The following is a 14,693-nucleotide window of genomic DNA, read 5'->3' on the forward strand; positions in this document are numbered from 1 at the left end:
TATATGTGATATATATATATATATATATATATATATATATATATAATTGCAAATATTTAAAAATTAAATTATTATCTGTATCTGATAACTATTATCTTATTTGGCGATCCTTGTGCTCCATCGTATTGATCTTCTTTTATTATTTCGTGTATTTTTGGCAAGATTCTTTTCTGCTGTACGTATAAAAACTACTGTTTGCAAAGTGCTTTTGGATTAACAAGGATATTATCTTTAACCGAAAAGTCATTCCATGAAACATTGCCCCAGCAAGCACAATTGTGATAAATTTTACATTTCTTTTCAATTTGTACTTCTCACAAGGAAATAATAAGCTATAAAGTATCTAATTTATAATTGAGTTGAGTAATGCGCTTAATAAGCAAAGTTAAATAACAATTTTTATAAAAGTTGATTTATATATTTGTATTTGTGAAAGAAGAATAGAATCTTTTCTTTTTATGCAGCTTCTATTTATATCTTCGGAATATAATATCGGAATATTATATTATATCGTCCATATAAATTCCAATTCTGAATTGAGTTAGACATTAATACCTGATGTTGAAGGATTAAAATGTCAAACAATGTCTTGGCAGCTGAAAAAAAAAGAACGTATTAATACTCCGATGCATTACACAAATTATTCAAAAGTGTCAATTGCATTTGCCGGCTAAAATCGGGCTTCGAAAATGCGCATGGGGCCACCGTCGTGCCGGCGGGAGTCAATAGACTCCTCCGTTGCGGCAGATGTGCGTATCGATTTCGGGACGTGGTCGATTCGCGCGTGTCCCCGAACGAACGCGATATCGCGCGCCTTGCTCTTTGAGACGCCGGCGATTCCTCGTTATTACGTGCGTATCCTGCCTTCATCCACGCACCAGGTTGCGACAGCGTCGGCGGCATCGTCGTCGTCGACCAGCAGGCACACACAGCGCGAAGCAGGGGGTTTCGCAGGGGGAGCACCTGGAGGGTAATCCACCGCGTGGCCGGCATCACCCTCGCCAGGTGGCTGCAACTTGTTGTTGCGGGACCCCGCGGACCTACGTGTAAGCCTTCTTTCTCCCTCGTTTATGTCATCCTCCCCTTCCCTCTTTCATCCTCTCTTTCACGAGTGGACTTTCGCTACTCATGATTGATCTTCGTGCGTATAGAGATGCACTTACAGATCAACATTCCCGTTTTCGCGAAGTAGCCAAGAGATCACAGTTTCCATTTTCAAACGGAAAATTGGTTTTTGCAGGAGGGGAAGCGGAGAGGAGCGGCGTAGAAACAGATGCGAGATGGGTGGACGATTATGATGGATAGTTGCGGCAAATATTACATTGCATCGTGGCAAACGCAATGAAATTACACACACTATAATGAAATTTTTCTCCATTTTATTTCTTACTTTTAATGTTTTATATATGTATTTTTTTTGATAAATACAAAAAAATAATCATTCTTCTATTCGAGGATAATTAATGTTCCATCGTACTTCCGCTTTCCGATAACGTTAATTTAATTTAACTTCTCCTCTTTACTAACATTAACTATTCTACAAATGATTTTTCTTGCATGGTATTGTAAAAATAAATAAAAGTATATAAAAATAGATCATTGTAGTTGAGAACGGACACCGCGAGGCAGGACAGCTGCATTTTCACGCATCATTTACGATACCGTTATTCCGAAATATTTCCTCGGGGTATGACAAGGATCGGGCTGTTGTTCGCGTTGAAAGAAATGCGTGAATTTTCGTGTCACGCGAAGCAATCTTTGCAAAAGAAATGTTCTCAGTGGATACCCTTAGACTGGCACGCGCCACAATGTTTCTTTCTTTCAACTTTTACAGCCGTCGACTTTTCAATTACTAATATAAGAAACGTTCCTTGTAATATATAGACGATATAGAAAAAAGATATATATATATATATATATATATATATATATATATATATAAATGTTACATTACTTTGAACTTTAATAATTGTTACATTATTCGAGAAAATACATACAATTTCTAAAAAATCCTGTTTTATCGCGATTCACGTGTACCCGCATTGTCGAAAGTGAAATTGCATAAATTTCCTGTTTTTACTGTAAAAATATACTTATGCTAACAATGCATTACAATAAGTATCCATTTATAAATAGGTCATTTATTTGGAACTGAAGAATCTGAAACGTCTCGATAAAATCCAGTTACATCTTCGTATTGATAATTAGTTCGAATTAACTTTCTTTCAAAACTATCAGAGAAAATGAAGCGGTTGACGAGATTCGCTCGGACATCTCGTTGCAACATCCTCGCGAAGAAGAATGTGCGAATACAGAATATCCGTGAACAATTTAATATCTGCTGCGATTAATTATGAATGAGTTCACAAATTTCGGCATCATTTTTAAAGTGAACCGCATTTTAATCCGGAGGATGAAAAGCATTCCGATGGAAGCAGTCCTCTTAGAGACAGTCGGAGGACGGGCGGAGGAGATTTGTGCGTCGGGGGTTACCGATACATAAGTGGGACACTCGCGAAAGGGGTTAGCACTCCCTCTCCTACGCAATGTAACAATGGTAAAACTTGAAACGACATCGCCGGACTTGGCTTCCGGCCATTTCCCGGCTATCGATCCGCAAAGCGTTACGGCGAAGCTGTGCAATTATTAGAGATATCGTGTGTATAATACGCCGATTTGCTTCGCACACCAGGAACCGGAAGACGCATTACTCTTGCTTGATAAAGACGATTTGCGGGATTTATGCATTACCTACATAAGCTCTGGATTGATTACGCAACTATTCGATTACGTTAACTACGCTCGTTGCTGTCGCTTAAAATACTCGTTAAATCGATAGACGATCGTATTCAGTCACAATATTTTCTGATGAATAGCATTGCAAACTAATTGACTAAATCGATAATTGATATTCTAAAATTGCTCCCGAGTATTTCATGATTTTAATGCATTTATGCTTTTATACATGACAACAATGCGATGCTATTAATATATTAATTATTCTCTATAGACATTAAATAATGTCATATTAATATATCTCTGTATAATTGTGTATGGAAAAGAAATATCGGGCTATTCTTAGCGCGAGATAAATCGGTGTGAACGACTCCAGGTGCATATACCGAGGAAACCCCTCGCAATCGCTCGCAAACCCGTAGCCGGTGAACATTCAAACACATAGATATAGATATATGACCGGAATCGACCCTAATGCGAGCACAAACGTGAACTAATAATGCCGCTGCAATAACGAAATTGCACGTGACACGTGAAATTTTCAGTCACGTTTCTCTTCGCGATGTGTACCCATCGACCCAGAAATCTTTTCAACAATGCAAACAACGTCAATGTCGTTTTATATATGCCGCTCTTCTCTCTCACAATCGCGGAAACGGTTTTTCTGCTGGTCGTATTATGCGAGACCACGAAGAGACAGATTTAACTCATCGTCATGATTCGCGTTTCGATCAGGTCAGGTGTAAGGAACTGTCCGTGAGAGTCCGCCCTACATGAGTACGACGCGAGCATACGTTTCCACGTATGCGTGGAATCGATAACTGGGAATTAGTCTGCCTGGCTGTCTCCCGGAACTAAATGCGAACACGCGGCGGGAGAAAAATTTAGTCGATCGCCCTTGGGAACCGATATATTCACGCGAGTTCCATTTATTACTGTTGCAAATATCGAGAAAAACAGACTATTTTATTTATCATTTTTTTTCCGTCTATAATTCCAAAAGTTATTTTTTTATATAACGCTTTTTATGTAAAAGATGAAGGTAATGATTGTTTTAATAAGAATATTTCCTCTTCATTATCCATATTATTGTGATTAATAGAAAAAATATTGGGATGCGTAATAAATAAATTGTAGCTTTAAGTAATAATAATGATGCGAAGAAATTCTTCCAAGAGAAAAATTTACATGTATAAATTATAAATTAATAAATTTAAGATATTCTTCGGAATGTGATTAATTCAATTCGATGAGCAATAAATGATTAATTCAAGTGATCATATTAAAAAAATTAAAACAAATATTTGTAACATGATTTTAAATATAAGAATACTAATTAGCTAAAAATTATTATGCAAATTTAATTAGAAAAGAAACGATTAAATTATACTCGTTTTTCTATGTCTCTGCGGATAATCAATAATTCGATGCAATTATATATTTAATTATTCTCTCAACTATGAATTTAGCAAAGATTTTAATTTTTGAAAAAAATATGGATTTTCTACTAAATATTGTAATTATAAAATATTTCTAATAATATGCATTTTTGTTTGAATCAGTTCTCATAAATCCTATAATTGTGGCAATACAGTTAGATTAAAATATATCGCATCAATTACGAGAAATTATTTTAAATTTTAAATCCTTCCTCCATGCCTGTTAAGGCACACATATAAAAATACGTCTCTTGTTTCTAGAGATACCTTACCAAATATCTGAAATTTATTAAAAAATCCGAAGAAAAACACTCTCACGAACCTTTTCTCAGTATTTTATCAATCTGAACCCCCGTATATCCCCTCTTCTCTTTGTCATTTTCGTTCGCTCTAATATACCATATGCGCCCAAAGATATTGCACCACGATGAACACACGCGTAAAGAACATTAGCCGCAAAGTAGGGGTAGCAAAGTAAACGCGGCAGAACAAACGAAAATGTGCCCGCACAAGAGGCCAGTCTGAGAGGAGAGAAAGGGAGACGGAGACAATGTCACTATAGCCAGTACCGAGGATCAATACGTCACGAACACGGTCACAACTATTTGTGCATACATGCGAGACTGCGCCCATACTGACCATCACATTCTGCTCTGTGGGATAATTTCTGCAAATTATATATATTATATAATCGTATGCACGCATCACCAAAAAGCTGGCTTGCCTCCTATACATGATACAAAAGATCGATCGTCATGAGGACAAAAAGTATGCGTTACGTTTATAAGATACGCATCGGAAATCGACGCACGCACAGCCTCTTTCTTTCAAATTTATAAAATTTATTTCTATATATATTTTTTTATTACAGTTAGTTTTATGATGAACTTACTTGCGATTACTTGTTTGTGCATTGTTGTAAGATATAGATAAGTTTTTTTTATTTAAAGAGATTTTCTTTTTTTATATATGATAATGTAACAAGATAAATTTCCCCCAAAAAAACTTCGTGTCAAGTTATAATTTTTACTTGCGATTAAATAAAAGAAAGTTTTTAATAAAAGTTGTATACTGGTAATCTCTTTTTCCTAATTCATCTGTCATCTTTTAGCTGTATTTTTCTTATTAAAATCATTTTCAATTGCACTTAAAACTACGTTTTTTTTTTAAAAAAAAAAGTATATCAACTCTATAGTAAAAATCTTCGAGATGAAACATTCAAATTATAAATCCAAGTTATAAACTATGACTGACAAAGAATCCTGAGTTATAGCTACTAAACAAAATAATAAAAAAAAAAAAATTGCAAACATAATGTGTGTATATGTATGAATATTATTTTTACATAAAGTAACTTAAAGATATAAAAATAATGTTATGTTGATATATTTAGCATAAAAAGTATTCTTATCAACTATTTTAAGCCCATTGTAATTAATGCCCATTTGCTATTCACATTGATACTTTCTTTCATTCTCACTTTCTTGATGTAAAACTAAAATTGGTAACTGACATTTTTCTATTTGAAAATAGATGTAAGTATATTTTAATACCGTATATTTTAATATCGTATTTTAATGTTTTGTATTTAAAAAAAAATATTTTTTCCAACATTATTTACTTTTTGTTTTAATAAATGTGACAATATTCTAGAATAGTACAATTTCTAACAATAGTAAAATCATAACGACAATTTTTCTTTTTAGAGATGGAATTTTTTTCTCTTTTATACTTTCATTCTTGTCAAGCATTTTATTTTTCTTCAAAATGTCAGTTGCCACATTTTATATGTTTTCATTTATCATATCGCGCATTTAGTAAAATATCATGAAACTCACAGCACAAGTGTCTGCTTAATACAGGGTTTGCTTAGCTGAAAAAATCTTCAACTTCTGCTAACTCTCTTACTCGTGCCTGTTGATGAGCCCAGCGAGCCTCTGCGAGCTTGTCACTTAATCCCCATTTGTCATGATACACACGTTGGCCGCAACTTGGACATTTCTTACCCCCTAACAAAAAAATGAACAAAAAATAAAGGAATTTTTTTTTAAATCTTTCAATACAACACAATTTAATATTTAAATTAAATGAATAATTAAGTGAAATTCTTGTTTTACCATGGAATGGCGGAGTCTTCATGTATGTCACGAGACATTTTAAATGGAAGAGATGACCACAGTAAAGTCTTTCGGCGTGGAAATCCGCATTTTCGTCGGTTACAATCTCCTCTGGGTTTGCTGGCAAGCATATTACTTTGCAATGTTGGCAAGGCTCTTGTGGAAAAGCTTTTACAGTTCTGCATAAGTTAAATCATGAAATTAAAAAAAAAACTATAACAATTAAAAGTCTACTGATGTAAGAGAATAAGAATTACTTTATGAGAAAAGAAGCAACTGTGTTTAATGACGGTTTTGAAGTGAATGGTTTCTGTTGGGCTTGTTTCTTCAATGGTGGCTCGACACATCGTCTTGCTAATTCTCTTCCTTGTCCAACTAGATAACGCTTAAACAATGGTGGAAAATTTGTATCAACATCACTAAACCTGCAAATAAATGCAAAAATTAGTAACATTAAATTTTAATTTACTGCGCAAAATTTACAGAAAAAAATTAAACATACGTCACACAATTGATAGGATAATTATCCGGAATGTCAAGCTTAGTCTTAAAATAATATAAATCTTGGTATAATGTTAAACAAATATAAGAATTCTTCTGCTTCAATTTTAATTCGTCTTTTACCCCCAGAAGTTTTTTTAATGTTGATATTTCGTCGTAACAACAGATAAGCGAATTCTCCTCAATAAAATTTCTGATAAACTTCAAAATTGGCAACACCTATCAGTATAAGAGAGAATTTATTAGCCAATATAAATTTTATGTATGTAATAAATTGTTAGATATAAATCTAAATGTAGGAACCTGTGCTTTGTTCAACAAACACTTGCACTCCTTTTCGCAGACTTCTGTTAGTCTATCAAGCAACTTTGTAGATAGAGTTTTACTTTTTAATTCGAGAAACAGCGATGACGCGGGATAATCTTCTCGGAACTGGATGCACACGACGAGTTGCTTGAACGATGTTTTCCTGCAGAATAAGAAAGCCAGTGATGAAAGTAATCGCAATAAGGACAAGATGATTTTGATCTGAAATGTGACAGTTTTATTACGTTATTTCGACGCGGACCATGCTCCGCACGCAAGAGACGAGGCGACTTCCATCAATAACATTGTGACAGAGTTGAGATACTTCTTGCAATTCATCATCGATAAATCCCATGAGCAAGTGAGAACTCTCTAAGAAAAGTCGCTCGATAGTTCTGACGCTAAGAGGAAGCAATCTTGGCGAAATCACAGTGCAACATAACCTTTTGATCGACAAGTTGCTTCAATTGCGGCGTAAATACGAGGCAAATTTTATGTTGACACAACACGCCGTGTGATTACGTTACGAACAATTGATCCGAAGATGATTCAAGATCGCTTTTTGATTAATACTTTCCTCACCTTCGGCGTTTCTGCAAAACCGCGAATTTCAAAATCGATCTTATAAACATGCTCATTAACAAAAAAAAGTATATACGGAAATTTGATATCTCTTAAATTACAATCTTTCAGAAATGTCACGTGATGTACTATTTATAGGCTGTTCCGTTTTAGCTTTTAGCTGATAACATCAGAGAGAGAGAGGCCTGAGAGAGAGAGACAGAGGGGGACCAAGCCGCCATATTTCGTCCGACGCTTTTCCTAGCCTTCCTGGTGCTGGTACAGTAGCGCCAACTGGATTCATTTTAAAATCGGCGGAACTATATGGCCAGGTTTACTTTTCGATGCCATGGTAAAACATCTGATTGTTGATGCATATCTGTGCTAAATAATTAATAGATGAAAAATGCGAAAACATATTATGAATTTATTAATGTTTTATTAGCTACGCACGATGTTTAGTCATTCTAGTATATATTACGAACAGCGATAATAAATTATTATCGAAATAATTTTTATATGATATATATATATATATATATATATATATATATTGTATATATATATATAGTTACATATTAATTATAAATGTTAATTAATTATTAATTATATTATAATAGCAAATAATTTCTGATACTGATCGCGATATATGTATTTTTTATATTGCATGTTTATTTTGCTTATATTGATTTTAATTAATTTGTAGTCAGAGTCTCTGTTTCTTTTCTAATCATAAATGTAATAATTTGTGCAAAATTATTAATATATAATATAATGATCATGAATATATATATATATATATATTATATATATATATATATATACAGTATATATACAGTATATTATTTTTTCTAGAACATCGTGAAAAAATAAAAGCTTAGCTAACTTATCTTGATCTTTATATATATATATATATATATATATATATATATATATATATATACATATGTCAATGAATAATTAATCATTAAAAAGGGCGCTTTTGTTGTCCACAAGGTTTTTTTATTAGAATAAAAATGACAATCCAACTTTGTCTTTACATTCTGATGAAATGAACCGCTTATCATCGAGTCGTTTGCCGTTGTAACTCGATTAATGCCGGAATATGTTTACACATCAATTTTACATTTCATATACTCAACGATCTGTAATAACAAAAAACTGCGCCTCTAATCTATCAGCAGTGATTCATTAATGCAATCGCAATCGAAGCATCGAGTGCATAAAAACGCAATACGCAATCTCATTAAAAAAAATATTGTCGAAATAACAAAATGGCATTTCGTACATACGAGAACGTATATTGCACATCCTGAAAAATATTTTTATTACATCCAATTCTTGCACAATCTTGCGACTACGATAATATCGGAATGACGTCTCGTCCTACACTATTACACTAAACTCTTGCCAACATTAAACATACAGCAAATTAAACTCTTACGATAACTCGCATAACAATAAATAAGACTGCATAACGATTTGATAAGGATTATACAACATCTGTATTTATATCTATATATAACCATATGACTATATCCACACTTTTTCGTAAACACTATAATTTGCGCAACTTTACATACAAAAATTGATTAAAAAAATATTAGTACATATATAATATGGATTAACATCTTGTGTATATTTAAAATATATATATGTATATGTATATATATATATATATATATATATATATATATATATATATATATATATATGTATGTATGTATATATTAGTAATTAGCAAAATATAATTGTAATTTTAACCGCGACGTACAATCTTTCTACATTGAACAGAGAGGATATATATGTATCGTCCCTACATCCATCCCCCCTCTTCTAAAATTCTAAAACAACAATATATCGTCACGCCACTATTACAATCTTTCCATAAATCGTTATTTCATCTTAAACCCATACATATATACATGTAGGTATAGCGTTTCGTTCTGAGGTAGATCGAGTCAGCAAACAGCAAACAACTATTTTTATTCAAAGCTCGTTCCTAAGTGCAATTTATATATGCACACACATTCTAGATTTGTTACTATTATGTTTAAAATTATATCGTCAGAATATTAAAAAAAAAATCATCAATGTCAATTTTTATCTTATTGTTGCGTTATACACAACCACAATAATTTTGAAAGCTTGATCATCATTAATGATTGTGCATCAATTGATTATATTCATTTGGAATGCCAAGAGATGGAGAACCATCGGTACCACACTGCGAATTCGGGAAAATCTTAGCAATTAATATGATTGAATTTAACATATGTAAATTAAATCTTATTTCTATTTTCCCAATTGTTCTAGAGCAAAAAGCTTTATCAATGCTTCAACCTTTACTATAAATCAAGAATTAAAATTAAAGATACAATGTTTGCAACATTCGACAATAATGGACATTGATAATGATCTAATGGTATACCATAATTGTTAAATGACATTCGGCACTTTTTTCCTTGCACTTTTATCAAGAGACATAATCACATTATGTTTTCTTAAGAAAAGATGTTCAATTGTAAAAAAAAAATCATATTTTATGTTCTTATATAAAAAAAGAATATGATAAGCTGCAGCTTGTGATGCATGAGAAATACAATAGTATGTACAGTTTGATCAATATACATAATGTGCAAAAAAATATACTTTCATAAAAAAAATTCATGATTTGTAGGTTTTTAAAAATTAATCAATCAAAGTTTTATATCAAGGTTTTTCGTTCCTTACATTAATAAATATTTTTCGAAACTATATATATATATATATATATATATATATATATATATATATATATATATATAGTGATGTGTGTAGCGTGCGCACGCGCGCGCGTGTGTGTATAGAATATTTCTCTGTTAATTATGCAATAATCAAGTTGACTATAAATCTATTTTCTAAAATAGCAATGAAATTTAGATATAAAGCATTATGTATATGCATATGTGTATATATGTACGTATGTACGTATGTATGTATGTATGTATATATATATATATATATATATATATATATATATATATATATATAGCATATTCTAATTGTTTAAATATATACATATGTAAATATAAGAGGAAAATGATTTTCTATAATATTAAAAATTATCGATGCCGCCATCAGGTATCCCGGCTCTAATATTATCCAACACCTTGTTCACAAATTCTGTTGAATGATTTGCTATTCGCACTTCTGTAATAATAAATTCGCGCATATTAGAATAATACTAATCATTAATATTTGTTATATTTTAATGTTCTTTATATAGTTCTTTATATATTACATATCTACTTTATATATCTACATGTTTATTAAAAAATAATATTAAGATGTTACTTACTGGTAGCTAGTTTGCAACATTTTTCCATTTGTCGTGTAAGCTCTTCTTGATTTTCAGGATTGGATTCAGCTAATTTAGCAGCAAGCGTATGTTTAGCTTGCGATATACCTTGTATAAGACGTCCTGTAAAAAAATAGTTTTAATTTTTTAATCTATTATATATTTGAAATATATAAACTTATTAAAATAGATTTTTCTATCTCGACATATACTCAACTGTGTTCTGTTTCGAGTCCATGCAACTTTATCTTATTAGCTTCATGTTGAGCCTTTTTCTTCAAGCGACATGCCCGCGAAGCTAGTTTATTCTTTTCTTTTCGTGTCTTTGGTCTTGCTGTGAAAGGTAACTCTGAAACAGGTGTCATATCATTTATAATGCGATTGAGTTTATCTAATTCTCGTCCAATATTATGAAGTTTCCGAGGATTCGGCGTAAGATCGTTTCCATCGCCTTTTCGTGCTTTTCCACTATGTTTGATTCCTCTTAAGGCGCAATGAGGACTAAATACTGGATCGGTTGCTTCGTTCAAAACATGTGGGTCTTCTAAGCGCGTTCGAGCAATCAATCGCTGTCCTTTTGGTCCCTTTGCTTGAACGTTATATTGCCAAAAGAATCTTTCTTTTTTACTATGTCTGTTATCTTTCCCTAATTCTGTAGTTCCTGTTCCTATTCTGTTGTTACTCTGGTCCTCACCATCACTTCCTGTATCTAGTAAGTAAATGATAGTTTATTTATTATTAGTTTAATTAAATTCTATAATTTTACTTATTTTATAATATAATGATTTTACTTAATTTAAAAAAAATATAAAATAAATTGAATTTTTATACAGGATTGTACAATAATAGTTTCTATAGATTATATTTAATATATATAATAATATAAATAATATAACAATACATATAAATACCATTATCACTGCTGTAATCATCATAATGATCACTATCATCATCACTGTCTTCATATCCTTCATCATGACTAAGAGGATCAGGACAAAGTGGATCTGGACTCAGTGCACCACCAGTACTCAAACTACTTGTCGATCCCGCTTCCACCAAACTACCAGTACTTAACAGATGTTGACGTGGTTCCCTATGAGACCAGATCTGATCCAAATGCCCCATTGTCTGAGTTGGTGCGGACATAGAGAGTCTCGAAACTTTAGATTTACCACTTATTGTGGAAATATCCATTTGATTGGATACTGGATTATTAAGTGAATTTTCTCCTCTTCTCATAAGTAGTTCATGTAAAGTAGATGATCCAAGATGCTGCCCTGAAGGATGTGGAGAAGTTGATGAGCTTGCTGTGGAACTACCTATGATGAATTATAGCATTTTCATCTTTATTATAAAAATAAAAAATAATAAATAATAGATTATATTTATAAATCAGTTACAATATGTTTATATTAGATTATTTTTACATTAAATTATTTTTAAAATGTTAAACCTGCAACGTTGCCAGTGTTTGGACTAGGAAATGCAATAGGAGCAGCTTCTACATTATCCACAACAGTTGAACTTTTATTAAAAGCATATGTATTTGTATATGTGGGACAGCTTCGATGAGTTAATCCAGATTGAGGAAAACTACTGGGTGCAAATCCTATGCCGCTAGTGCTAAATAAAGACCCGGACAATGGAGCATTCTCTGTTTTAGGCTGCATCCTTTCTTCAGGCAACAACAGATCATCGAAACTTAGATCTCCCAATTGCAGCGTCTCATCATTGGCGTTCAATGCGGCCAGAGTTGGGCCCTGAATTAATTCAGCTTTGTCTACTTGGAATATATCATCCTCGTCCATGTTAAGTGAAATATCCAGTGGATCCGGATCCATTTTAAAGGGATATTCCATCTGTTCACTCCTCATATCCCATCCAGAAGAGAGAGTCAAAGGTGAAGGAGAGAACTGATCGTACGCTCCTCGCGTAGTTCCTCTGTGTCCTCCGGGTATTGGTACAGATGCCGATGCCGAGCTCATTTCCTGGGCAGGTTCCTGTTTTACTACGCTGTCCATTATGTTAGTTAGGGAAAAGTCACTGTACTTAGAATCGTTCATTAGCGACACGTGCTGCAACGAGAAATATAAGGATGACGTTGCGTGCTTATACTCTAAAAATTGCTACTCTACAAGGTGATACATAAAAATTCGTTAAATAAAAGAGATCATCGATCCCAGGCTCGATTTATCCGATCCGAATTTGTCGACGCGTGTCGAGACAAATATCACGTGCACGCGGCTATAATTTGTCGCGTGTTCTTATGCGCGGATTCGTTGCAGAAACGAAAACGGCGAATAGAACAGAACGTTGACAATGAAAAAAAATGCACGCGGCCAATCGCCCATCGAACAACTCCGATTTTGACTCGTCCGTGTTCGATCGATTCCACAATCTCCGCAGCGATGCACAAGGGAACGGTCGGAGAACAATTTTCTCTCTCTTTCTCTCTCGTTCCTTTTCTCTTTCCCTCACTCTCTCTCTCTCTCTCTCTCTCTCTTTCTTTCTTTCTCTCTCTCTCTACGTTTTTGAAAAATTCCGACAGAGATAATGTAATTAGGAAAAACAGCGGTAAATACACACGTCGAAATCACATATTGGTCCACGCGCGTTCACGGTACGCACGCATCACAATTCTCATTAGCGGGCATTTTCCTCGGCTGACAACATCACGATGAGATTGCGAAGCCCAGATTGAGTTTCACTTTTCCCAGTCCGATCGACTCTTCCACGACGAAATCCGCGACGATCAAGACCGTGTACAATGCAGATCGATCGCGCCGTTTCAGACGGAGAGCACGACAAACGATCGTGCAAAATCGGGCGAGAAATTCGCGAGAGAAACGCAAAGTTGCGACGTGTGTTATTTGTTATTGTTTTGCCACGAGACTGCGAGGCCAAGTGATCGGTGATGTTTGCATAGAGGAAAGGGTCACATGACACATCCGTCGCGAAATAACATCGGCCAATCGCGCGCCGTTATTCCGCTGTACTCAGCCCCGCACTTTTTTGCGTCCCATGTAACTTGGCCAGAATTTTCATTCTAATATTATTGCTCCGTACGCATACGTACGCGTGCTTACGCGCGCGTAAAAGTCGCGAAAACATTGCGGATTTCAAGGACGCGATCACCTGATCGGTTCCTGCGAATTCTGTCGCGCGCAATCCCATGGCGAATGTTTTTTTTCTCGCAACTGTTTAATCGTACATGTAAATGAGACTTCAGATTCTATCGTTGAATTCTTTACACGAAACATCTTCGTGTCTCCTTTATTAAATTAGTATATTTTTCTTATTTTTCTTTTTGTCAATCTTTCTAGTGATATTTTCTTCCATTGGCATGACTGTGTTTAGTCGCACAAGCCAATGAAGACAAATGGACAAAGTGATGAATTCTCGTATATGATTGGTCGATGTAAATCATGCTATATGAATCATCTTATCCAGATTGCTATATGTACTTTATGCACGTATGGAAAAAGAACTGAATTATTTATTTTATTTCTAAAATTATTTGACAATTTGTGTCAAAGGACGTGAATACATAATGTAATAATAAAATACATAGACGGAGCATTTAGTTGTATGTATGTAACGGTGTCTAAAATATTATTAAATCAGTTGTATTCGCGCAAAATTCGAATCATTTGAAATCGTAGAAAGATAAGTTATGCACCGTATTTGTCAAAA

At 33.6% G+C, this 14,693-nt stretch overlaps 2 protein-coding genes across 5 annotated transcripts; both read right to left on the reverse strand.

Moving 5' to 3' along the window:
* Positions 1-361: 361 nt before the first annotated feature.
* On the reverse strand, positions 362-7,737 carry LOC126856390 (uncharacterized). Of its 2 annotated transcripts, XM_050604851.1 has the most exons (7): positions 7,345-7,737; positions 7,097-7,262; positions 6,795-7,012; positions 6,550-6,717; positions 6,293-6,471; positions 6,014-6,184; positions 362-596 (listed from the first exon to the last, which is right to left on the reverse strand). In XM_050604851.1, exons 1-6 carry the CDS (start codon positions 7,452-7,454, stop codon positions 6,045-6,047), a joined length of 981 nt encoding a protein of 326 aa, XP_050460808.1. In that variant the 5' UTR covers positions 7,455-7,737; the 3' UTR covers positions 362-596; positions 6,014-6,044. The 2 variants fall into 2 exon arrangements, with proteins under 2 accessions (XP_050460808.1, XP_050460807.1); XM_050604850.1 differs by lacking the exon at positions 362-596 and having other exon boundaries at positions 2,122-6,184; positions 7,345-7,736.
* A 2,739-nt stretch (positions 7,738-10,476) lies between these two features.
* On the reverse strand, positions 10,477-14,175 carry LOC126856373 (protein CREBRF homolog). 3 transcript variants are annotated; one of them, XM_050604824.1, is made up of 6 exons: positions 13,587-14,174; positions 12,454-13,075; positions 11,912-12,319; positions 11,218-11,709; positions 11,001-11,123; positions 10,477-10,852 (listed from the first exon to the last, which is right to left on the reverse strand). In XM_050604824.1, exons 2-6 carry the CDS (start codon positions 13,061-13,063, stop codon positions 10,758-10,760), a joined length of 1,728 nt encoding a protein of 575 aa, XP_050460781.1. In that variant the 5' UTR covers positions 13,064-13,075; positions 13,587-14,174; the 3' UTR covers positions 10,477-10,757. The 3 variants fall into 3 exon arrangements, with proteins under 3 accessions (XP_050460781.1, XP_050460780.1, XP_050460782.1); XM_050604823.1 differs by having other exon boundaries at positions 12,454-13,493; positions 13,528-14,174; XM_050604825.1 differs by having other exon boundaries at positions 11,912-12,277; positions 12,454-14,175.
* Positions 14,176-14,693: the final 518 nt, after the last annotated feature.

This window comes from Cataglyphis hispanica, chromosome 18 (assembly GCF_021464435.1).
Source record: "Cataglyphis hispanica isolate Lineage 1 chromosome 18, ULB_Chis1_1.0, whole genome shotgun sequence".
Lineage (NCBI taxonomy): Eukaryota > Metazoa > Arthropoda > Insecta > Hymenoptera > Formicidae > Cataglyphis > Cataglyphis hispanica.